Source organism: Taudactylus pleione, unplaced genomic scaffold (assembly GCF_031769625.1).
Source record: "Taudactylus pleione unplaced genomic scaffold, aTauple2 ptg000387l, whole genome shotgun sequence".
Taxonomy (NCBI): domain Eukaryota; kingdom Metazoa; phylum Chordata; class Amphibia; order Anura; family Myobatrachidae; genus Taudactylus; species Taudactylus pleione.
This window is the reverse complement of record NW_028284788.1, coordinates 1630891-1655215: the sequence shown is the minus strand read 5'-3', so window position 1 is coordinate 1655215 and position 24325 is coordinate 1630891. Positions and strand designations below refer to the sequence as shown.

At 42.4% G+C, this 24325-nt stretch overlaps 1 protein-coding gene across 2 annotated transcripts in view; it reads left to right on the top strand.

The window, feature by feature from the left end:
• Nucleotides 1-20654, top strand: part of ELAPOR1 (endosome-lysosome associated apoptosis and autophagy regulator 1) — a 529163-nt gene extending 508509 nt beyond the window's left edge. For both annotated transcript variants that reach the window (XM_088445747.1, XM_088445746.1), the window contains 3 exons: nt 7027-7205; nt 19615-19780; nt 19915-20654. In XM_088445747.1, the coding sequence (XP_088301873.1) occupies nt 7027-7205; nt 19615-19780; nt 19915-19980 (411 nt within the window). In that variant the 3' untranslated portion in view covers nt 19981-20654. The remainder of the gene's footprint in view (nt 1-7026; nt 7206-19614; nt 19781-19914) is intronic.
• Nucleotides 20655-24325: the final 3671 nt, after the last annotated feature.

The window sequence follows — 24325 nt, the reverse complement described above, 5'->3', positions numbered from 1 at the left end:
TCGACCGTCTCCTGGGTCTTTATCAAGGCTTAACTGACCTGTGACTGAAATGAGTTTAAATACCCTCCAAATAACTCATTCCTGTTTGGGATATTCCCACCGGAAGTGGTGTTAAAACATAAGTATTGAATATGTGCTGCTATGACATCCCTCTATTTAAGTGCCACCCCAGGAGAGACTATGGGCCTGATTCAGCAGTAGCAATCACACACGCAGTTCTGCTGCGAAAGTATGCTAAAGTTTGCAATTGCAATGCCATTGCAGGCCAACATAAAGATGCCCACTTACCCTTTCTCACATCCGTAATACCTTGCAATGCAGCGGAAATATCGGTAACATTGAGTACCATCAGAACCTCATGTACAATTATAGAGGTCAGACCATACTTATAACTTGCTTTCTGCACGCAAGTTGCGTATGCCGTTGCAGTGGCTAATTTATGCACAGCCCTGTAATAGCGTTCAAACAGACAGGCACACCTGCGTTTCTCTGCCCCCCCACCCCAAAACACTCACAGCCTGTCACTCATTCAGAGTTCCCTTCACGCACACACACTGTGATGCATACACCTGCCCAGTACACAACCATCGTGTGTCTGCGAGTGCTTTTGTAGTTGCGATCCGTGCTGAATCAGGCCCTATGTTACTTATTTCCTTATTCTAAGGGTTTTTGTGGAGGGCACCAGGTTGCAATCGATTATAAGGAAGGAATGCCAGCTCATTGCAACTAATAGATATACAGTCAGGTGCATAAATATTGGTACATTGACAGAATTTTCATATTTTGGCCTCTATTCACCACCACAATGGCTTTGAAATGAAACAAACAAGATGTGCTTTAACTGCAGACTTTCAGATTTAATTTGAGGGTAATTACATCCAAATCAGGTGAACGGTGTAGGAATTACAACAGTGCCTCACTTTTTAATACTTTGTTGCAAATCCTTTGCAGGCAATTACAGCCTGAAGTCTGGAACGCATAGACATCACCAGATGCTGAATTTCATCCCTGGTGATGCTCTGCCAGGCCTCTACTGCAAATGTCTTCAGCTCCTGCTTCTTCTTGGGGCATTTTCCCTTCAGTTTTGTCTTCATCAAGTAAAATGCATGCTCAATCAGATTCGGGTCAGGGGATTGACTTGGCCATTGCATAACATTCCACTTTTTAGCCTTAAAAAACTCTTTGGTTGCTTTTGCAGTATGCTTCGGGTCATTGTCCATCTGCACTGTGAAGCGCCGTCCAATGAGTTCTGAAGCATTTGACTGAATATGAGCATATAATATTGCCCGAAACACTTCAGAATTCATTCTGCTGCTTTTGTCAGCAGTCACATCATCAATAAATACAAGTGAACCAGTTCCATTGGCAGCCATACATGCACACGCCATGACACTAACACCACCATGCTTCACTGATGAGGTGGTATGTTTTGGATCATGAGCAGTTCCTTTCCTTCTCCTTACTCTTCTCTTCCCATCTGGTACAAGTTGATCTTTGTCTCATCTGTCCATAGGATGTTGTTCCAGAACTGTAATGGTTTTTTTAGATGTTGTTTGGCAAACTCTAATCTGGTCTTCCTGTTTTTGTGGCTCACCAATGGTTTACATCTTGTGGTGAACCCTCTATATTCACTCTTGTGAAGTCTTCTCTTGATTGTTGACTTTGACACATATACACCTACCTCCTGGAGAGTGTTCTTGATTTGGCCAACTGTTTTTCATCCTAATGATGGCTTGCTTCACTGATAGTGACAGCTCTTTGGATCTCATATTGAGGGTCGATAGCAACTGATTCCAAATGCAAATGTCACACCTAGAATCAACTCCAGACCTTTTACCTGCTTAATTGATAATGAAGTAACAAGGGAATAACCCACACCTGTCCATGAAATAGCTTTTGAGTTGATAGTCCCATTACTTTTGGCCCATTAAAAAGTGGGAGGCACATATAGAAACCGTTGTAATTCCTACACCGTTCACCTGATTTGGATGTAATTACCCTCAAATTAAATCTGAAAGTCTGCAGTTAAAGCACATCTTGTTTGTTTCATTTCAAAGCCAATGTGGTGGTGAATAGAGGCCAAAATATGAAAATTCTGTCAATGTCCCAATATTTATGCACCTGACTGTATATTTATAAACCCCTTTGTGTATCACTGGGCTACTTCCATTTACATCTTATTGTGGACACACTCCAGATATTATGCTCGCTATCTAGTAGAGGCTTGAAAATCATGAATCCCCATAGTGTATTTGGACATATGGCAGTTCCTATTAAAGCTAAAGAACAGATAAAGGAAACAGTAAGAGGGGATGTAGTCGACATCCTGGCGTGCTGGATGCCGACGGTCTGAATACCGGCGCCGAAATCCCGACAGGTCGGGATCCCAGCACCAGTATCTCGATTGCCGGCATCCCTAAGGTAAGTATCGGGGTGTTAGGGGGAGGTTAAGGTTAGGTAGCTGGGATAGGGTTAGGTACTAGGGGGCTAGGGTTAGAATAAGGTGCTGGGAGGGAGAGGTTAGGTTTAGGCACCAGAGAGGGAGTGTTAGGATTAAGGTGTGGGGAGGGAGAGGTTAGATTTAGGCACTAGGGGGGAGGTTAGGTTTAGGCACAAGGGAGGGGGTGTTAGGATTATGGTGCGGGAAGGGAGAGGTTAGGTTTAGGCACTAGGGGGAGGTTAGATTGATTTACCAGGGAGGGGGTGTTAGGATTAGGGAGCGGGGAGGGGGAGGTTAGATTTAGGCACTAGGGGGGTAGGTTAGGATTAGACACCGGGGAGGGAGGGTTAGGGTAGGGGGAAGGAAAATACTTACCATTCTTCCCTGATTGTTACGCTTCTGGTTGTCAGGATGCCGCTGTTGGTACTCTGACATGCGGTATCCAGGCAGCCAGGATTTCATACCCAACCCCGGTAAGAGGGGCAATGGATATAACCACCTTTGCAGAAGGGAAGCATTTTGGATATTCCAAATGAAGAGTTTAAGCCTGCAGGGTCTCAGCGAGTCCATAGAGCTCAACAATGTATAATCCACTGTTACTGCCCTATAACACATTTCTCTGCTCACCCTGCAGATCACTCTTCATACAGATTAAGTTGCCCATCCACTTGCCGATAATACTGAACGATTGCACGACATCGTAATCGTGCAATTGCTCAGTTATTGGCTGCAAATGGGGCATTTAAATGTCTAAAACGACTGGCGAGGCGCGCGCCCGCTGGTCATTTCCGACATCTATCATCGTCCGAACATGACGGTCAACCTGACAACCGTCGTCAGGTTGCCCATGTTTAAGGATGATTGATGTACATACATTGAACGTCTGAACATTCAGTGTATGCACTTCACCCCTAGGGAGACGACAGCATGATTACTATATCTTAATCGTGCCGTCATCCCCGCATCTACAAGAGGATGGGCACCTTTACACTGCCCCATCACACCTCACATTTCACCCCTTGTGCCTCTCAAAGCTCCCCCCACACTGCTGCCCTCACTCCTAAAACTGCTCCCCTCATGTATGAGCAGGAGTGTATCTAGGGGTCCGAGCGCCCCTGGCAAAGTAAGGGACTGGTGGTCCCGCAAACCCTCCACCCCACCACCATGAACCATCCTCACCACCACCACCAGTGAGTGGTTGTAATGTGTTCCTGTAAACTCAGAAAGGGAGATCCAGCAGAGTAAGATGCAATGGGGCAAACACACAAGCGAGTGTTATGTGCGGACAATCAGGAGGTGTCATGCAAATCACCTTTAGTGGGGTCTATTGTCCAGATCTGGTGACTGTATCCATGGGAATATAAATGTTCTTTATGATGTATTTATTGTATTGTTAGCTGTGCTGGTGATTTGAACTATTATAATCACCTGGGATTAATTGTTATGCAAAATGAGCCTACTGTGATTGGACACTGACTGTTTAAATATCTGGTCTGCTTGAGCCACAATTTTATCTTCTGAGGAAACCGTTGTATGGTCTAATAACGGAGAAACATGTTAAGTTTGTGGACTTAATACTGGCTGCTTGACAAGTGGATCTGTCTGAACATTGTGGTGTTACGGATGCAAAACCTCAGTTTTTTTATGCACGAGCTGTGACTTCTTCTCATATCAGATTGGGTGATTCTACTAAACTTGATTGAAGTTCTTTCTCAGACATGACACTGGAAACCTCCACCAGGAGTGGAGAACTTGAAATCTGTTCCTGGGGAACAGAACTGTAAACCTCCTCTTGGTATACAAAACTAGAAACCCCCTCCTGGGGAACTAAACTTGAAACCCCCTCCTGGGGAATGAAACTTGAAACCCCCTCTTTAGGCACTAAACTTGAAACCACCTCCTGGGGTACGAGACTAGGAACCCCCTCCAGGTGCATGAGACTTGAAATCCCCTCCTGGGGAACGGAACTTGAAACCCCCTCTTGGGGTACGAAACTTGAAATCCCCTCCTGGGGTGCGAAACTTGAAGAAGCTTTTCCCGGCTTGCAACTGGTAGAATACGGGACAGGCAGAATCTGGGATTGGACCGGAACAGGCAGAATCCGGGACAGGACTGGACCATGGAAGAATCTGGGATGGGACCAGAACAAGCACTAGGATGTTGACACTTAGTATTACTGTTGGAATTGCAAAGGGAACAGTCTCTAATGAAATGGTCAGAACCTCCACAATAGAGACAGAGATGTAAATCTTTGCACCACTGGCGTTCAGCCACAGGGATCTTGGGGCGTGGGTAACTTCAATGTCTCACTTTATTTGGTATGGAAGAATCTTTGGTTATTAGGGATTCCAAGGCAGAGGTTTTAGTTGAGTCAGGGGTAGTACTGAGAAACTCGGGAATGATGCAAAACATTTTGATGAGTAGAGCTTGTAGCTGTTCCAGCAGTTGATGGAAGGTAGTTAGGGGTTCAGGTGTGATTTGAATGTCATCTAGCCGACTAGTCAGAATTTGCAAAAGCTGTAGCACTTGATTCTGTACCGCCTCTTGGGAATCCAAGCGAGCGACCAGGTTACCGAAAGCATTTGATCCAGGATTATGTACTTGATCCGCCACCATCAGTAGGCCTGAACATACTGTCACGGTTGGTGCTTGAGAGTTACCTGACTCAGGTGTTGAACTGGATTCAGTGGAGACCAGCTTGACCTGAACCATGGGTGATGTAAATAGCTCTATTTGCAAATGAATTGTATGGCAGTGAGAACTGCCTTTGATGATAAATGACAGGAACAGGAAACTTGTAACGTTGGAGTGGAACCAGTAGAAAACTTAAAGGAACCAGACTGTGACCGGCAGAAAGGCTTGCTGAGCTGGACGGTGTACCAGTAGATAGTCTTGCAGAATTGGACTGTGAACCAGTATGATTTCCAGATGCGCCAGGTATAGCTATTAGCAGGATTGCTGAATGAACTGGCCTGGGAACCAGCAGGATTTCTGGATATGCCAGGTATAGCTGTTAGCAGGATTAATAGATTAACTGGTCTGGGAATCAGCAGGTTTTCTAGATATGCCAGGTATTGCTGCCAGCAGGATTACTGGATAAACTGGTCTGGGAACCAGCAGGATTTCCAGATGCACCAGGGGTTGCTGCCAGCAGGAGCCTGGGATACACTTGTACACAGAGAGACAGATATAGCACAATCTGTACACCACGGGAAGTAAGGAGATGTTCAGGCCCAGAATGCTATGAGACCCTGGATCTCACAGGAATTGGTGGATACAGTCAGGTGGTCTGGCAGTAGCATTCTGAGTGGTGGAGGGCACAACATGCAGAGGGAGCAAACATATCTGCAGTGCTGAGAGTCAGAACTACACCTGCAATTCCAATCAAGACTAGCAGTGTTCACAGATAGGAAAAGACGCAGGTGAATAATCAATGTGGAAAGGAGAGCACAGTCCAAATGCATACACAGAAGTGTTGCAGCCAGCATGATCAGGACAGATCTCTCAGGCGAATTACACATACAGATCCACGGGACAGTTGACAGGGGTAAGTCTCAAGGCAAAAGGTGAAAAACTAGCCAGGGTCATGGCACAGCCTAGCTGAAGTTCATCACTGACCTTAAAGAAAACCTGGACTGGATCGATGTTCAACTGCTGTTCTACTGCAGAGCTTCAGAAATGGGAAATGGCCTCACAGGTCTCAGGTATGATCACTCCCTGGGCTTAGAAATATATAGCTGTGCTGTACAGCAGATCAGTGTTCTTCCTGTAGCCAGATAGCCACCAGTCTCTGTTCAGCAGAAATGGGCCTCCTAAAATAGGTGTACTCATTTTCTATCAGCGGGGTGACCAGTTGGAGAAGCTCCTGGAAGGTACCATCATCATAGAGATTCCTGAAGTCATCAAGGTTGTTCTCACATATCTCCTGAACCAAAGGCCTATGTAAAAAGGTATCTTGGCCCTGCAGCCAATCCTTGGTCCAGCTACTACGATTCTTGCTACTCTTTTTTCCTAAGTATAGTCACCATAACTGCAACAATACAAGCATTAGCCTTTTTTCTGTTCAAAATTATGTTGGGGAATGAAACAAACAAACTAATTTAGCCCTCAGCACTCATGTAGAAAATGGTGATCCAATTTCTAAATTTTTCTTGTCCTCTTCCAGTAGGTTTGTTTTTGTTGTGGAATCACACCCTATATCAGCCCATTATGGTAATTCTGCTGTGAGTGTAACCTGGAATTGGGAGAGTGTGCACAGGGGTACAATCATTTTCTTTCAATATTTTGGCAGTCAGGGATCAAAGTGCGCAAAAATGATTGTATAGGTGTGACTGTGTACACGCATATCGGTACAGTAGTTGGGATTTCCCATCAAGAGTCGATCGTAACATCGCATCAAAAGAGTGGTTGCAAAGATGTGTAACTAGCTTTAGGCACTTATTCTTATTATTGCCTATGGGAAGTAAATGATAAAATAAAAATAGTTATAATGTAATTGGTGGTTTGTATATGATACTGCAAAATACTGTATTTATGACACTGAAACATAATCTATACAAATCCTGCAATGTACTGTTTTATTACAGAGAACAACTGCATTGTGGCATACACCACGGCTGTGTGTTGGGGGTGTGGATCTTCCAGCACAGACAGTTACAATCTGTAAATCTGCAGATTTTTGGCTGAAAGTGGGAGTAACCGTTGGTATTAGTTCTGCACTGATTCTCACAGCACTAACAAGTTACTTTTGGAAGAAGAACCGAAGGTGAGTGTTCAGAAATATCTACCATTCTTCATACAGTCCTACATTATGTTTTGCTATTTGTCAGGTCAAAAGTAATGGCTTCATTGCAATAAATTTCAGTTATTGCTCAGCAAGTACAGACAGCACTTCATTCTCTAGGAGTCCAGTGGTGTAACTAGGGCAGGACGAGCAAGGCATGTGCCGTGGCAGGCCAAGCAGAGGGGTCACCGCCAGCCAGGACAGTGTACCTGCCTGCCCCATTGGTCTCATAATGTTCCAGCTACTGCTACTCACTAGTACTAACTGCCCCACCTCCCTGACCGCTCTCCTCTCACTCTTCTCATTGTGGTGATCTGTGAGCGTCAGGTTACAGCAGGACATCCTCGGTACTTTGTGCCACCTGATTGACAACTCACTGCTACCAATCAGTAATGGTGCATACACACGATCAGATTTTTCCTTCAGATATGAACGATAACGATTTAAAAATCGTTCAGTCGTTCATATCTGAAGGAAAATCGTTCATATCTGACATGCCTGAACGATGGACGATCAACGATGCGCGTTCCCGATGGTCAGATAACGATTTCTGACATCTGATGTGTTTGCAGTCAGACTTGGACGATTCCATTCATTTTAATGCAGTCAAAAATCGTTCAATCGTTCAAATCGTTCAAATCGTTCAATCGTTCAGTCGTTCATCTGACAAATCTGACAAGTCTGACAAATCTGACCGTGTGTATGCTCCATAAAGCTGCATACACACACAACGATTTTGTTACCAACGATTTTATGAACGATTTTTATGAACGATTTTCTGTCAGATTTTTTAAAGTGTAATTAACGATTTTTATGAACTACAAACGATTTTTGCATATTCCCTTAATGAAAATCGTTCAGTTGAGAAGTCTGACTAAACTACAAACTACAAACGTGAACGCGCATGAACGATAATCGTTCATCATTTGACTCAGAAAGTGAACGATTTTTTCAAACGATTAACGTTAAACGATATCGTTTAACGATAATCGTTCAAAAAATCGTTGTGTGTGTATGCAGCTTCACTGATAACAGGGAGTAGCCAATCAGGTGGCACAAAGTACCAAGGACATCCTGTAACTAGCAGCCTCCTGCACTTGCCGCTCACAGCTTCATCACTGGTGTCCTCATGTACAGTGACCGGCAGCCATATTCTTATAGTCTCCCAGTCACAGAGTAGAGGGGCCGCAGGCATCTTCTGGACCATGAAATCTATGAATAGATACATGAATAGTGTATACCAACTGAAGACTCCATCTGCCGAGGAAGGATACATTTCTTTAGAAGTTCCTTATTGTGAGAAACCACCATATAGGTGAGGTGCCATTTCCAGTGGTCACGCCCATTTTTCAGCACACGCAAATCTTTTTGGGGGGGTCAATTTTTCATGTTGCCCTGGGCTCCAAATACCCTAGTTACACCACTGTAGGAGTTAAATTATATCGTTCCAGAAAACCTGTTGTGTTTAAAATTTGTTCTGTATTTGCTTTTAAAACAGCAGCTTTTGCACTAGCATAAAAAGCAGCCTTCTTGTTTTCTTCAACCACGAGAGAGCATTTAATATAGTGCATTGTCTATACTCTCTTCCAAATTGGGTTCCTGAATAAAGGACATAGCGGATGGATAGGGGTGGTAGAGGAACAGAACCTTCCCTTTTTTCGCACAGTGTACAAGTCACATTCTGATTCTGAATCAATTGCATTTTCAGGGTGTCCTGGCGTCTTTTACCGCTGTCGTGTCAGCGACTTTCTGCTAATACCACTAAAAAGCCCTTCCCTGGTGTGGAATTACACTAGGGAAGAACTTTTTAGCGATGTGTCTGAATGTGAAAGGACTGAGGCGCCAACTGTCAGCATCTGTAGATACTGAAATAATGCTTGGTGCATCTTTAGATGCCACCACTGGTCGCACTATTGAAATTTGCACCTGCATTATGGCCTCCTATGTTGAGCGTCTCTGTTCGCAATCCTTTTCAGTGACATGCCTGCAACACTACCATAAGAAGCAACATGTCAGTAGGTCTTTTCAGCCACCCACCTTTTACCTTCCAGTCACCATCCAGGAATGTTTCTTACACTTCAGCTACCCTGTGCCCAAATCTGTGTTGAGTCTGTATGTGCAACATAGGACATATGGGGAGCGACTCAGATGCATGAGCAGATGAAAAACGTTGCTCCACTGTGTCTGATATTACCGCTGCATCTGACTCAGAATCAGGCCAACTATTTGAAAAGCAAAAAAGCGTAGAAAAAAGGAAATAAAACAAGTTTGACACTCATTCTCTTTAAAAAATAATTTGCAAGCTTTTGTTCATTTTATCTTCATTATTGTGCTACAGGCACAGGGTGACAGTGAGAAGGGAACGTACAAGTTTGCTCACAGTATATACTAATTTTTAATAAGGAACATATGCTTGATCAAATAACATAGATACCTTATACAGTGTGACACTTGTCTGCAATAGTAGTGTAACACTCACCCACGGTCATGTCCAGTGGACTGGGGCTGGTTCGAAGAATCAAGTTACACTGTAATAGAGAGGCTTTCACTCTTCTTTCCTGGCAGAGTGGTGAAGGTAAACCACCCCAGACTCAAGAATCATACAGGTATTAAATAATCTTAGTCAATTCTATAGGCCGTCGATGGAGACACAGGTAGCATATGGCTCCGTTTTAGGTGGTGAAAAAGTTATTCATGGTCACACATAAACAACTGTATGTATGTGTATATATATATATATATATATATATATACACTCAATACTCAGAAAAAAATAGATAAATATATATATTATTTTTTTTTTCTGAGTATTGATAGAAGCTGAATCTTAGCAGTAGCAGAGGTACCTTAGCTGAAGCTGAATATTTCCAGTAGCAGAGGTAATGTCCATTCCTTAGCTGAGGCAATATACTGAAGCTGAGACAAGTTATTGGGCAAAAGCTGAAAGCTTTCCGTGAGTTGGCTGGCCATAAGTTTCTATAGGGACCTAGCGTTGAGCACTTTCATTCTCTCTCAAGGAGATTCTGGAACTGACAGAGGACAACTTTATGCCAATGATTAAGGACCCCAGGGTAGTGATGGACATCGATGGTCATAGATCAATGTTTGCCGCTTTCGAATAGCAATGATTTCATGGTGTTCCGATGGTTACCTGTGTGCAGCCCTCAGAGGCAGGGGCAATTATGTGGTACCAATAATTTAACACAGCGCTGGTCACAGCTATCCAGCCGCACACAATGCCTGCCTCCATAACTGGTACATGAGTAAGGTCGGTCCTGGTCCTGCGGGAGGCACTATGTATAAACCTAGCCAGAGACCACCTTCCCATTGCCAATTAGACAGGGAATGTCACATGCCCATGCGGTTAAGGAAATGCTGGGAAGCATTTTCCCTCACCATGTCTCACCCAAGTACTTGCATACCTTTATAACTATAACTCCCTGCAGTGCGGGAGACCCCACAGCATGTAGAACAGGAGGCCTCGTAAAATAATAATAACATAATGTACAGGTAGCAGCACATATATCCAGCAGATATATCCCCCACATCTGACCTTATAATCTTGTTGCCATTATATACTGTTTCTCGGCACACTGCTTTTGAGCAAATTGGCCAGGGCTTGTTATTACTCACAGTATACTTTAGAGCCGGCTTGTCTCGCACCTCCATGGGCTGCTTATCACCTCACTGCTTCAGTTCTCAGGGGCTTTACTTTTGTACCCCTGGAAGGGTTACAGAAGCAGCAACATGCTGCTGCCTTTAAAAGAGAGAGGGGCTTTGCTGGGTTCCAGGATGCCGCTGCATGTGCAGGTGCATAGCGGTGACTTTATTAGGCCAGCACAAGTAGTTTCTGAGGAACTGGTCACCAGAGTCAATAGGGTACCACTGCAGTGTGTAGTCACGTAGCGGTGATGTCATTATACTGGGCTGTGGGTGCCGGAGGCTAGGATTCACAGATGACCTGAATTAGCAGGACACCACGGCCGGTTACTCCTCCACTCCCCCAGGTATTTACTTTTCATTAATACAAGCTGCTATAAAGCCACAGCAGCTGAAGTTTGGATAGAATCCAAAGCAGGCACTGGGGGATTTAAACTGACAAGCTAAGCAGTAAAACTGGGATTATTACTATTGTATATTTAACCTGGTGTTCTGTGATTATAGATATACAGTATAAGCATATTTACTGCACTGTTTTCTTTGAACATTAGGCAGTAACATATAGAGGTGTGTGACATTTTATTTCATCTTTGGTTTATTGGCAAATAATTTGGTCTTTTAAGGGACAGGTTTTTTTTTGCATTTAAACAGATGGGAGAATAAGAGTCTAGATTAACCTCTCTTCTTTCTATTCATTCAGGGCCACACTTTTTTCTATGGGAATTTAGGTAGCTATCTGTTTGGAGTAGACTTGTCTTTCTTTCGCAGTATGGATAATCCAGACAAGAGTTCTAAAAAACAAGTCACTGTTTATACTTGTACAAAGTGTGAGAAAAAATTGCCAAAAGATACGGACCCAGGGTCACTATGTGTTGGTTGTTCACAGGGGGATTCATGATACCCTGTGTTCAAGTTCCTCCTTTGGCTGATCCCTCAGTAGAGCCCAGACGGGCCCAGAGTATGGGACGATGTCTTGCTCAGATTGCGAAGTCCCTGAATAAAATGACACCATTTGCAAGGACCACAGCCATTAAAAGATGTTCACATTCCTCAGCAGATTTTCCTGGACAAGAAGCTTCAGCTACTTCTTCACAGGTAGAAGGAAATTGGATTATGACTGTGAGAACACCTCACACTGGGAGGGTGACCCCCAGTCAGATTCAGCTGTTTCAGGGAAACTCTGTAGTTACAGGAGGCAACTATGCCAGAGACAAGTGCAGTTTCTTTCTTTAAACGTAAGAATAAACATATTTCAGTTTTCCTAGAATTTTCACATTTTGAGGAAATATTAAAAGAGACTTGGCTAAAACCTGATACAAAATGTTATAGTTCGAAAAAATGTAAGTGTCTTTATCCTTTTTCGGAATGGAATGGGAAATTCCACCCATGATGGATGCTTCTATTGCTAGGTTGGTCAGGAATACTGTTATTCCCACAACTCAGTCTGAGTCTGAGTAAGTCTGTCAGTAAGATCCTGTGGATAGAAAGAATGAGGCTGTACTAAAACCTTTATTCACCTTGTTAGGAGTATTGCTGCATCCAATTCTGGCCAGTGCCTGGGTGATAAAGGCTATTAGTCCCTGGATGAATCAGATGATTACTGGGTTTCAATCAGGGAATGAATCTGAAGCTGACTCCTCAGCTGATCATATTTCGGAAGCTCTAAACTATATAGGTGTTGCTTTATTAGATACTATACAGGTACAGTCTCATATTTCAGCCATTCTGCCAGACATTCGCTATGGCTTAAGACATAGAAGGCAGACACAAAATCAAAACATGCTTTAGAGGCATTGTCTTTTGAAGGAATTCTTTGTTTGGTCCAGAGTTAACTAAAAAATGTTCTCAGGAGGAAAAAATCCTTACCTTCTTGTAATTACACCTAAAACAAAATCTCGATTTTGTTCATTTCGGATTAAAGGCAGAGGAAGCTTTCAGACTTTCTGAGGTGCGCCTTGGGGTCCCCGAAGAGGGCCCTTTGAGGGATGGGTTGGCCCCGGCACCTGTTGGCCTGCTGCTAAGTCAGCAGGTAGATCCACATGACTGTCAGGGCACTGGGACCTGTCCTATGGTGGGAGGTTGCTCACTCAAGTTCTGGGAAAATTGGCTTCTTTCCAATCTGGAAATCGAATAATTTGGATTAGGAGGATCCTATTCCAAAAAGATTCTTTTCCACTCCTTTCCCTGTGGATGGCAGCTCTCATGCAGGCAATTTCTGTGCTTTCTGATTCCGGAGTAATCATTCCGCTTCCAGTACTACAGGACGGCCTGGGGTTCTAGTAGACGGGTCATTCTGTCCTATTCTCAACCTCAGGGGGTTAAATGCTTATCTTCCCTTGAAAAAATTCAAGTTGAATTCAATAAGGTCAGTCATTTGTTCAATGGTAGAAAAGGTTTTTTTTGGATTCCATAGACATCAAGGATGCCTACCTCCATATTCCTATATGGATAGGTCAGCATTTTCAATTTCAGGCCCTGCCATTCAGTTTGTCCACCGGCCCCTTAATATTTACAAAAGTTATGGCACACATGATATCCCTACTCAAGAGAGGGTAGATAAATGTGTTGGCTTAGCTGGACGATTTGTAGCTAAGGGCTCCCTCATTAGCTCTATTACAACAACATATTCAGATTACCTTAGGCATGCTCCAGAGATTCGGCTGGAACTTTCCCAAATCAGATTTAATGGTATTTTTGGGTCTTCTCACCAACACTCGGGGTCACAGAGTGTTTCTGCCACAGGCAAAAATTCAGGATCTGCAATCCCGAATAAGGACCATTTTACAGATTCCTCAATTCTCGGTTCTAAGGACTATGCATATAATGGGGAAAATGGTAGCTTAATTTGAAGCGGTTCCTTTTGCCAGATTTCATGCCCGACCTCTACAGAACCAATTGCTTCATCGATGGGTACAACCAGACCCTCAATTAAACAGTCAGATGTTCAGATTATCACTGCAAACTCGGCAGTCTCTCCGGTGGTGGCTGTAGGATGCAAATCTGAACAAGGGTTGCCAATTGTAAGTAAAAGACTGGACCATTGTCACCACAGATGCCAGCTTAAAAGGTGGGGGGCCAGAGGTTCTGGACAGACACTTACAGGGTCTTTGGTCTGTCCAGGAAACCGCTCTTCCTATCAATATATTGGAACTGAGGGCAATTCGATAAAGTATTTACCAGTATGAATCCAATCAGACAATGCCTTAGCAGTTGCTAACATAAACAAGCAGGGTGGCACATGCAGCTGGCTAGCAATGAGGACGGTTCCTTCTTTAATTGAGCAGAAAATTGGGTTCCAGCTATTTCAGCAGTTTACACTCCAGGGGTGGACAACTGGGAGGCGGACTTCTTAAGTCACCACAGTGTGCACTGAGGAGAATGGGAATTACACCAGGAGGTGTTTGCAGAAATAGTTGCCAGATGGGGATCTCCAGACAGATATTGCTTCTCTTCTTAACAAGAAACTGCCAAGGTATGGATCTCAGTACTGGGATCCTCAGGCATCTCTGGTGGATGCCATGACAGCGCCTTGGGTGTTACAGCTGGATTACATCTTTCCTCCTCTGGTAATGTTACCGAGGGTAATTAATTGGATTCAAGTGGTGGCATGGCCCGTCATTCTGGTCTCTCCAGACTGGCCGTGCCATCATGGTACAGAATTCTTTGGAACTGTGGCTTCAGGGTCCATGCCGTCACCCCAATTTGCCTCACTTGGCTTTGACGGCATGGTTCTTGAATCCAAAATTTTTTTTTTTGTCAAAGGGTTTTCAGAGTCTGTGGTGAAAACCATGATACAGGCTCGCAAACCAGTTACTTCCCAGATTTATCATCGGATATGGAAGATATATATTTCTTGGTGTGACCAACACAAGTTCAAATCGGAAAGGTTCCTAGTGTCTCTCCTCCTGTCTTTTATGCAAGAGGTGTTGGTTAAGGGTCTGAGATTGTCCTCTCTTAAGGGACAAATTTTGGCCTTATTGATCCAGTTTTAAAGGAAATTGGCCACCATTCCAGAAGTTCAGACTTTCTTTCAGGGGGTTCTTCACATATAGCCTCCCTATGTCCCACCGGTTCCTCCTTGGGACTTGAATTTAGTTTTGAAGACACTTCAAAAGGCACCATTCAAGCCTTTGGAGTCTGTAGAATTGCGATATCTCACTCTGAAGGTTGTTTTCCTATTGGCCATTGCCTCAGCCAGAAGGGTATTTGAATTAGTGGCTCTTTCCTGTAAAGCTCAGCTTATTATTTTTCATGAGGATAGGGGGAATCAGTATGATTCATATCCCGACAGTGGAAGCCCGGCAGGGGTGAAGATCCCAAACGTCCAAAGGTAAGTATAAACTAACCTAATTCTACCCCCTAACCCTCCCTTAGGGGTGTCTAACCCTAACCTCCCCCTCAAGTGCCTAACCCTAACCCCCCTCTAAGTGCCTAAACCTAAACCCCTCTTCCCTGCAGCCTAACCCTAAGTCTCCCTGGGGGGTGTCTAACCCTAACCTCCCCCTTGGGGTGCCTAACCCTAACCCCCCTTCCCCTAGTCTAACCCTATCCTCCCGGGGGGGTGCTTAACCCTAAGTCCCCCCCGGGAGCCCCTAACCTAACCCTCCCCCCCGCGGCTGTCTGCACCCGGCTTACCTTCAATCGGTAAGCCGGGTGTCGGGCTCTTGGCATAGGTCTAATCACAGGCGTCGGAATTTCGACACCGTCATTAGACACTTGCCGGGATTAGACAGTCGGGAAGCCAGCGATCAGGATTACATCTGTCGGCTTCCCAACTGCTTCCCGGATAGGGTTATGCACTAATCCTTCCTTTCTGCCAAAGATGGTATCGGCTTTCCACATTAATCTAAATATTGTTCTTCACTTTTTGAAAGAATTCAGTGACTAGTGAAGCTTCTTCCTTAGCACTGTTTGACGTGGTTCATGCATTACGCATTTACTTGGACTGTACTACGTCTTTGAGGTGTACGGATTCCCTGTTTGATGCACCAAAAAGAGGCTGGCCTGCCTCGAAAGGGTCCATCGCTAGATGGGTCACTTCTGCCATTAGGCAGACATATCTGACCTCAAATGTGCCGGTTCCGTCCATAATACAGGCTCACTCGACACGGGCTGTCTGAACCACTTGGGCTGTACGGCATGGTGCCTCGGTTGAGCAGCTCTGCAAAGCAGTTACCTGGTCATCCGTATACACCTTAACAAAATTTTACTGCTTCCATAAATTTGGTGCAAGGGATACCAGTGTTGGGTTGAAAATTCTTAGAATTTGGTTCTGATGCTCCCCACCCTTAATTGGCTTGCTTTGCACCGAAATGTAAGGCATTCCCCAGATGGATGAAAATTAAATATGATTTTTACTTACCGTAAAAAATCTCTTCATTGGAGTCCAAATAAGGGAGGGACCTTTGTATCCCCCATACAAAGGTCCTTTCCTTGTTTGGTTTTAATACTGGACACCTGTTGGTCTCTAGTTTCTCAGTTCTTTCTGTGGCTCTCCTCCAGCTGTTTTAAACATTAGACTGAGCTTACAATGGAAAGGGAGGGGTTATATAGGGAGTGGGAGCCAGTTTTCAATTAACTAGTGTCTGAGTCCACCCTTCACTATACATAACCCAGATATAAGGCATCCCCCAGATGGACTCCAAGGAAGATATCAGCTCAATCTCCTCGGATGGACTGTGGTGAGTGACTGATATATTGAGAAGTTTTAACATTACAGTCTGGTGACATTTCCTCCAGCTCTTGCCCTATAATTACTGTATCTGTTGAATGCCACAACGCTGCTCAAGTCCAGGTTTGCCCTGAGCATGTATTTCTCATCTTGACTTTTGCGTCACCCTATTTGCTTCTATCAAGCTAGCACTCTATTCCAACATGCATCCCCTCCTGGGTTAACATCACCAACACCCATGCAGTAACCTATCTATTGAGCACTATACAACTCGTACTCAATGCCCTACCTCTTCTGGATTTTACTTCTATGTGTCTGCATTATATATCCTGCTATCATGCCACCAAAATAGGGGAACATTTCTGAGATTCTGTCTCATGTCCAGTTCCCAGCGGTTCCAACATACAAGCAGGGACAGGGCATCTGCACACTAAAGACTCCATCACTCCTGCTGTTTTGGACTTATATCCTAATGCTCCACTTACCACTCAATTGATGTTGCAAATGTTTGCGGCCTTTAGTGCAGATATGCTGGCAGAGTTTGAGTACCTCTGACTATTGCTGTTGATTCCCTGGAAAACTGCTGGTGCATTGTGACTCTTACCCCTACGTAATTTTTTCAGTCGATGATGGTAGACTGGGACATAATTGTTGCTACTCATATACCCAGGTCTAAAGATCATGTATCTCAAGACTGGTCCTAGGCTATGTGAAAATTTAAGTTGCTCACCTTGGATTTGATGTTATGTCTGTGACAAGGCCTGATGTCTCTTTCAAGCTACCTTGGCTTGTCCATTTCTTTACTGTTATAAAAGTAAAATAAAAAATTGCAGCTTACTCGTTATATTGTGTTATCTTATACAGTATGTTGTGTCACTGTGCACTCAACTGTGCTAGACCCCTGTAATTTTAGTGCTTCTCAGCCCCTTTTACAGTCTGCCACTCCTTTATTAGTTTTCTTATTGTTACCATTTAGGTTTTGCAGTTATATTTCTCCAATACTTGTTATAGTCCTCCCTAGAGTTGATCCTATTTCAACTATGGCATGTGTTTTCTCCCTTATTGGTGCTCACCACTGGTATTTCAAGCTGAATGTCTCTGTATTCTCACTGTGTGCACTCTTTGGGGTCCACTGTTTATACACAGTCACCCCTTCCTCTTAACATTTTCATTTTTTACTTTACGGCTCCCAGCATCTCCCTGTCGCTTTATGTTTACCCCCCCAATCTTTACCCCCAATGCTGATATGTTCTTTCCTATCCACTAGTGTGCCCTAAGTGTTGCTAGGCATTGCTATCCAAACTGGCTCTTGGCTATGGAGAAAATATCACCAGCAACAGTACAATCAGAGGTTTGCCCAGGTAGAATCGCTGAATTGTGCTAGACCTTCACACCTCCTTAAGAGGGAACTACTGTGTATTAGGAATCAGATTCAAAAACTGTTTATGGTCTGCATGCCTAGTGCTCTGACAAAGCTTCAGCAGAAGTTTTATATAATTTAGGCAATAAGTCAGGTACATTTTTGGCTTATAAATTATGCACGCATCAAGCCAGGTATCAAATTAAATTTATTATGTCTCCGTATGGGCAGAAATTGCTCAACCTATCAACCTTAGCTGATGCCTTTGCTTATTATTATGAGTCATTCTATAATTTTAACAAAGACGCTAATACCCATCAGTCTACAAATTATTCTGTATCCTCATTTCGTGAAACCCTACAGCTGCCTAGGTGAGAGGCTGATGCTCTGGCTAACCTTAGTGTCCCCTTGCCTGAATGGGAAGTTATCTGTGTCATTCAATTGCTTCATTTGGTGAAGGCTTCCTGAGGGATACTCAGATGTCTGATGTTCATGCAGTTGATCCGATGCTATTTCTTTGGATGCAGGAGCAGATCACAGAAGTAGTCAGTGGGCATCTTATTACTTAAGACACCTCCTGCGACTTTCGCATCATTTTGCATCCGGCAGTATGCAAAGACGCAGAGTTGTGACTTTAGCGATCACCTCTGAATCGGCCCCATAATATCTTACAAAATATTTTATTTCTAACATTTTCCTCTGCTTGCAGAAATAATCTAAACTTATAATAAAGGTGTAATGGTTGTATCAGTACATAGATTTTCTTTGGAGAAATGTACTCCTTCATACTGTGTATGAATTATAGAGACAAATGTAATATTAGTTATTTTAATTTTTGTTTGTCTGTTTGTTCTGGCATCACACACTGAGGTATGTATTATCTCAATGTGACATCAGGTAAAGGAGCAATAAAGGAAAAACCAGACACTTGACACTCGGCATGTGCAGTGTGCAGGCTCCTCAAGCCAAAGATGACTAGATGTATATAAAAAATACTGTATGGTTTGGTGGAGAAAATATACTTTTAGGGGCTGTTTATGAACTATGGAGACAAAAAATGTTGTATCAAAATTTGCACAGGCTTTTCAAAATATATATATATATATGCATAAATATATATATATATATATATATATATATATATATCTCAAGATAATATCCAAGTATATATTAAGCACTAATCAGGCAGTTTATCTTGACTCATGACATTGCAGTATACATGTCAATCCAGTAGATGGCGCACCAAGAAAAATTACTACATATCAGTGTAGCGTCGCTGCTCATGTTACTTGCAACCTTTCTGTGTTACTGTAGGTAAGTGACATGCTCACGAGTTAGTAGCCCCAAGCATATTTTTTTAATCCCTGAAGAAAAAAAAGAAAAAATTGTTTACAAAGACATTTTGTGATCAATGTCTAAAATATAAAATATACATCACTATATTAGATACCACTACTGTCTTTTTAAAATTAGTTCAGCAGAGCAATAACAGTTATCCTCGCGAACAAAGCTGCGGGCACGCTATTTGTTTATAATACTTTAAAATATATTTAAAAGAACACACAAATCTGCCCTCAACTTACTTTGGGTGATACATACTATACAATTATTTCTATACATAAATCATTGATTTGTCTGTATGACTTTCTTTTTATGTACCTAAAACTCCCATAATCCAATGCTGTCATATTCTATACTAGCTTGGAGTACAAGTACTCACGGCTGATGATGAATGCTCCGTCTAAAGACAATGAACTTCCAGCTGCTGATAGCTGCGCCATCATGGAGGGAGAAGATACTGAGGATGAGCTAATATTCAACAACCGTCGCTCCATATTACGCAAGTTTATGTCACTTTCTGGAAAGGTAATTTATTTTATATATCTCTATTTTTGGTTATTACATTTTGTTTTCATCTTCAGTTCGGTTTAGTACTCCTTAAATAACTTTGTATATATTCCTTTCTTATGTCATAATATTGTATTTAATATTTATTCTAGAGAACTTCGGATGGATTTGACTCTGTACCTCTGAAGTCATCAGTAGGAGAACATATGGATATGTAGCAAAAACTACTGATTGCTACTAGCATCGGTTAATAACATGATCTCCAAAACCAGGACACACATCTGTACAGAAAGCAGATAACTGTATAACTACCTGAGTGCATATGTATAAATTGCCACCTTTTTTGTCATTTATTAGATACCAGTTTACCACAGAGTATAACTGGGACCATTACAGCCAACTATTTCAGATAAAGATTCAGTTACAAAACTTGAAGAAAATTCTTACATGAAAGTACTGGTTTTTATGAGTATGCTCATGACTCAGCAGGTTAGGAAGGGAACACTCTTTTAGCATAAAAAATGTTTAAAAAAATATTTTAGAAATGCTTTTAAAATTATAGTAGTAGTGTTTTTTTTTTTTTACCATGCGCATTCCAGTTTTGGCTCACAGGTGGTTGCACACAGGGAGCTTCCAAAAAAAAAAATGTAATGTGCTGCACATTTATATACTCATTGGTTAGTAAATGAGCCCTATTTTCTCAAGTCAACATCCTTTCAGGTTATAAGACCAATAGTCAACATTTAATACTAAGTGCCATGTTCTTTATGCGAAATGCCTTCCGGCATCAGAAACAGTGCTAAAATAAAGTCAGTTTTGTCAATTATTTTGTTTCTTAGTAAAATTAAATGCTGCCTTCTACTCATTATTTTCTTATTCTGTTGGATGGAATGATAGACCATTTTGTTTTTAAAAATGTTAAAGTTTTCATAATTTTTTTTTAACTAAATGAAAAAATAAAAAGTATTTTTAATCATTATTGTGATTATAATTCTATATTTTTTATATATATTTTTTGCTCATGTTTTCTGATGAATATTTTGAAAATTAGTACAGTATATTCACCATATGCAGAGCTGTACAAATCATGAGATAAACTCATATCTGATTGTATAGCATATTCACCTGCTTTACTACTACTCATCATCAAGCACTAGTACCTACCCTATACTAGGTGAAAAATAAACATACCCAAAAAGGAGTATTTTCTCTTACAACCAAGTCTGCATAGCACGTACTTGCGTGAACACATCTTTTTGGAGCACTACCTTCACACTCACAGTCTACATGTGTCATTTATTACTGCCAGGGAACAGAATCAGGACTGATTTCCTTTTAAAACACAAGTGATGGAGCAGAAGAGCATGGTTGCAAAGGCCATCTGGCTGCAGTATGTGTCAGAGTTCACTTTTCATTATCTGCAAGATATATCTGCATCGGCTGTGCTACAGGACAGATGCAATATGTCTGTTAACGATGTCATTCACAGACATATCGTCTAGTACATACCTGCTGATGCACTATGCGATATGTCGTTCTTTGAATGACATATTGCATAATGTGTACTTAAAATCAGTGCAAGTGCTTATTTAATATCTCACAGGTAATACTTTTGGTTGAAATCAGTATGCAGTAAAAAAGTGTACATGTTTCTTGCAGCCCTTTTTTCCTTTTAAATCAGGAAGATCATTCATGACTATAATATAACTAATCAAAATAATTTTTCCATTAATTGGAATTGTCCTTGGAATTATTTTGTATATTAAAAAGGACGAGCGCGTTTAACAAACCAAGCACTTCAGCGACAGGGACTGCTACTTTTGTGGATGAAATGCTTGGTTTGTTTGGGCCTCACAAATCCAGCAACCAAAGGGATTAAGGCAGCTAATAGTGATGTTATTAATCATGTCTATAGTTGGAAGATGTCTTTATTATCTAATCCGTGTTGTTATTATCATCATCACACAATATTAGCTCATCCCTACTATAATCCACCATTACAGAAGTCTCTGTACTTTGTTGTAATTGGCGACACAGGTCTTCCTTATAGAATTTGTTGTTAATTTTTATGAACATTAGTTATTCCACATTTTTAGGAAGTAGCCTCCTGCGCCGATCTTTCTCAAGGATTCTAGCTGTGCTAAATACTCTTTCTGAGTACAAACTGGAGGCTGGGCAGCTTAAGTAAAGCAAAGCTAGTTGTACAAGGGGCTCCACATTGCCTTTTTTTCCTCAGATATCTGTGAGAATTGTTTGGGGGTTCAGACAATGGGGGGGGGCACCATGATAAGGGGTGGTTAGAAGCACATGTACTTCCTTTTGTTTACAGGCCTCAACTCCCATAAGGCCAGATCTCTTTAAATCATCTATCCATCAATGATCATAATTCTAATAACCATCACAAATGTATTTGAACCAGTGGTCGAAGTGGGAATTTTGAAATAGGGGTATGGAAAATATAAGACTGTACCTATGCGCGCGTCTTCGGCGTGCGGCGGGGAAAGGGGGTGGCCATTTAAAAGGGATGTGTCCTTAAGGTGTGCACCTTAATGTAGTGCACCACACCATAGTACCCCTTATACACATTATGCCACACAGTAGTAGTGCCCCTTAAACAATGCCCACAGTAGTAGTGCCCTCTATACAATACCCACAGTAGCAGTGCCCCTATGCAATGCCCACAGTAGTAGTGTCCTCTATACAATGCCCACAGCAGTAGTGCCCTCTACACATTTCCCATAGTAGTGCCTTCTATACATTGCCCAAAGTAGTTGTGCACCCTTTGCAATGCCCATAGCAGTGCCCTCTATACATTGCCCACAGTAGTTGTGCCCTCTATACATTTCCCACAGTAGTAGTGCTCTCTATACATTGCTCATAGTAGTTGTGCCCACTATAGTAGTAGTGCTCCACATGAAGAATCAAGCCACAGATTTGCCACCCTCCCACACACACTCCCCTTATTAAAAATAATGCAGTACACACACGTTACAAAATGAAAAATAATGCCACAAATATCCCCTCATTAAACATCTGCCTTCCCTTTTTATTAAAATGTATGGTTCATATCTATTCTCCCTCTTTCCCTACTTGCAAATAGTGTAATAGACCTCAGATCTATGAGGCAACCCAACCATGGAACCTGCTGTACTTACTTACCCTGCCTGCAATCTCTTGGTTTCTAGTCCTGCAGCCTTCTGAATTCTGACTGGTGGATTGCTTCAGCCATCCACCAATCAGTATGGGGAGACATCCCACCACTATGATTGGTGGATGGGACTAGAGCGAGCACACTTTCAGAGCGTCCATCTCTGAATCAGGGCCACTGTATGGAAACAAATCTATAAACTTCTGCATTGCAATTACCTGCCATGTGTGTGTTCAGTAATGCTCTATATGACACAGATCCCTGTTTTCTGAGATTGTGTGTAAACCCCCCCTTTTGTTTGCAATCAGACATTGAGAACAACAGAAGGTAATGAATGCAAATCATGGTTCACATTGGTACTGAGGGCCTGATTCAGAGCCGCTCGTAAGCAGCCGCTCGTTCGCTCCGAGCGATGTTCGCACATCTGCGCATGCGTATGGGTCATAATGCACATGCGCCAACCAGTCATTGTGTTCGGAAATCGTGCACTCGCAAAACAGCGAGGGCCTGCTAATTTGAGTGAATTTGAGGCGTTTGTGAGTGGTAACAGGGGAAGGTGCTTGAAAACGGGGGAGTGGAGATCCGAACGCAGGCGTGCCAAACGGTCAAAATGGGCGTTTAATGGGAGTGCATAATTAGTAAAGGAGCGTCATCGACCACGTCACTTGGTTGTCTTTTAGCCTGAACTGCTCGCAGTGATTGCGGGGAGTAAAACCTACCACAAGCATAGCGAGCAGTTCAGACGCCTTTCGATGTACTTGATTAACCTAATAAATAGCGGAGATGTTGTATGATGCGAACGGCCAAGGGGCGTCTTTACAAAATAGCGAGTGCATGTTTCGTTCGCTCGCTCAGACATAGAGGCGTCAACAGACCGCAAAGAGCGAGCGCTCAATTTAAATAGCCGGCCCCTTTTTCTGAACGACCGTTCGCAAATAGCATCCGGCTCTGAATCAGGTCCTGAATTCCAGTTCCTGTATGAACCATGATTTTTCTACCAAACATCATGAAATTTGCCAATTGTAATGTTTATAACATTATTTTAGCACAACAAATCTGGAACAAACCTGCAATACTTTGCAGTACAATAGGTAAAATAATTTTACAATCACTAAATGAATTTCCATTTACATTAATTTGCTTCATATATATGAAAAATTAATATTTACCAAAAAATATTATTCATATTTGGGTTTGCTGTGATTCATTATGAATTATCTAGTACTTTAAAACATGCACTGTACATGTGCCAATGTGTAATGTGTAGTTACAAATTCTGGTGTCACGGGCTGTGCATGCATGTAATGTGTGACCTTAATGCACAAGTCTCACTGCAGATATATTGCAGGTTGGAATAAATGGAGTGATATACTGTGAATGTATGTGTGAGAAGTTTACTTGCGTGTGTGTATGGC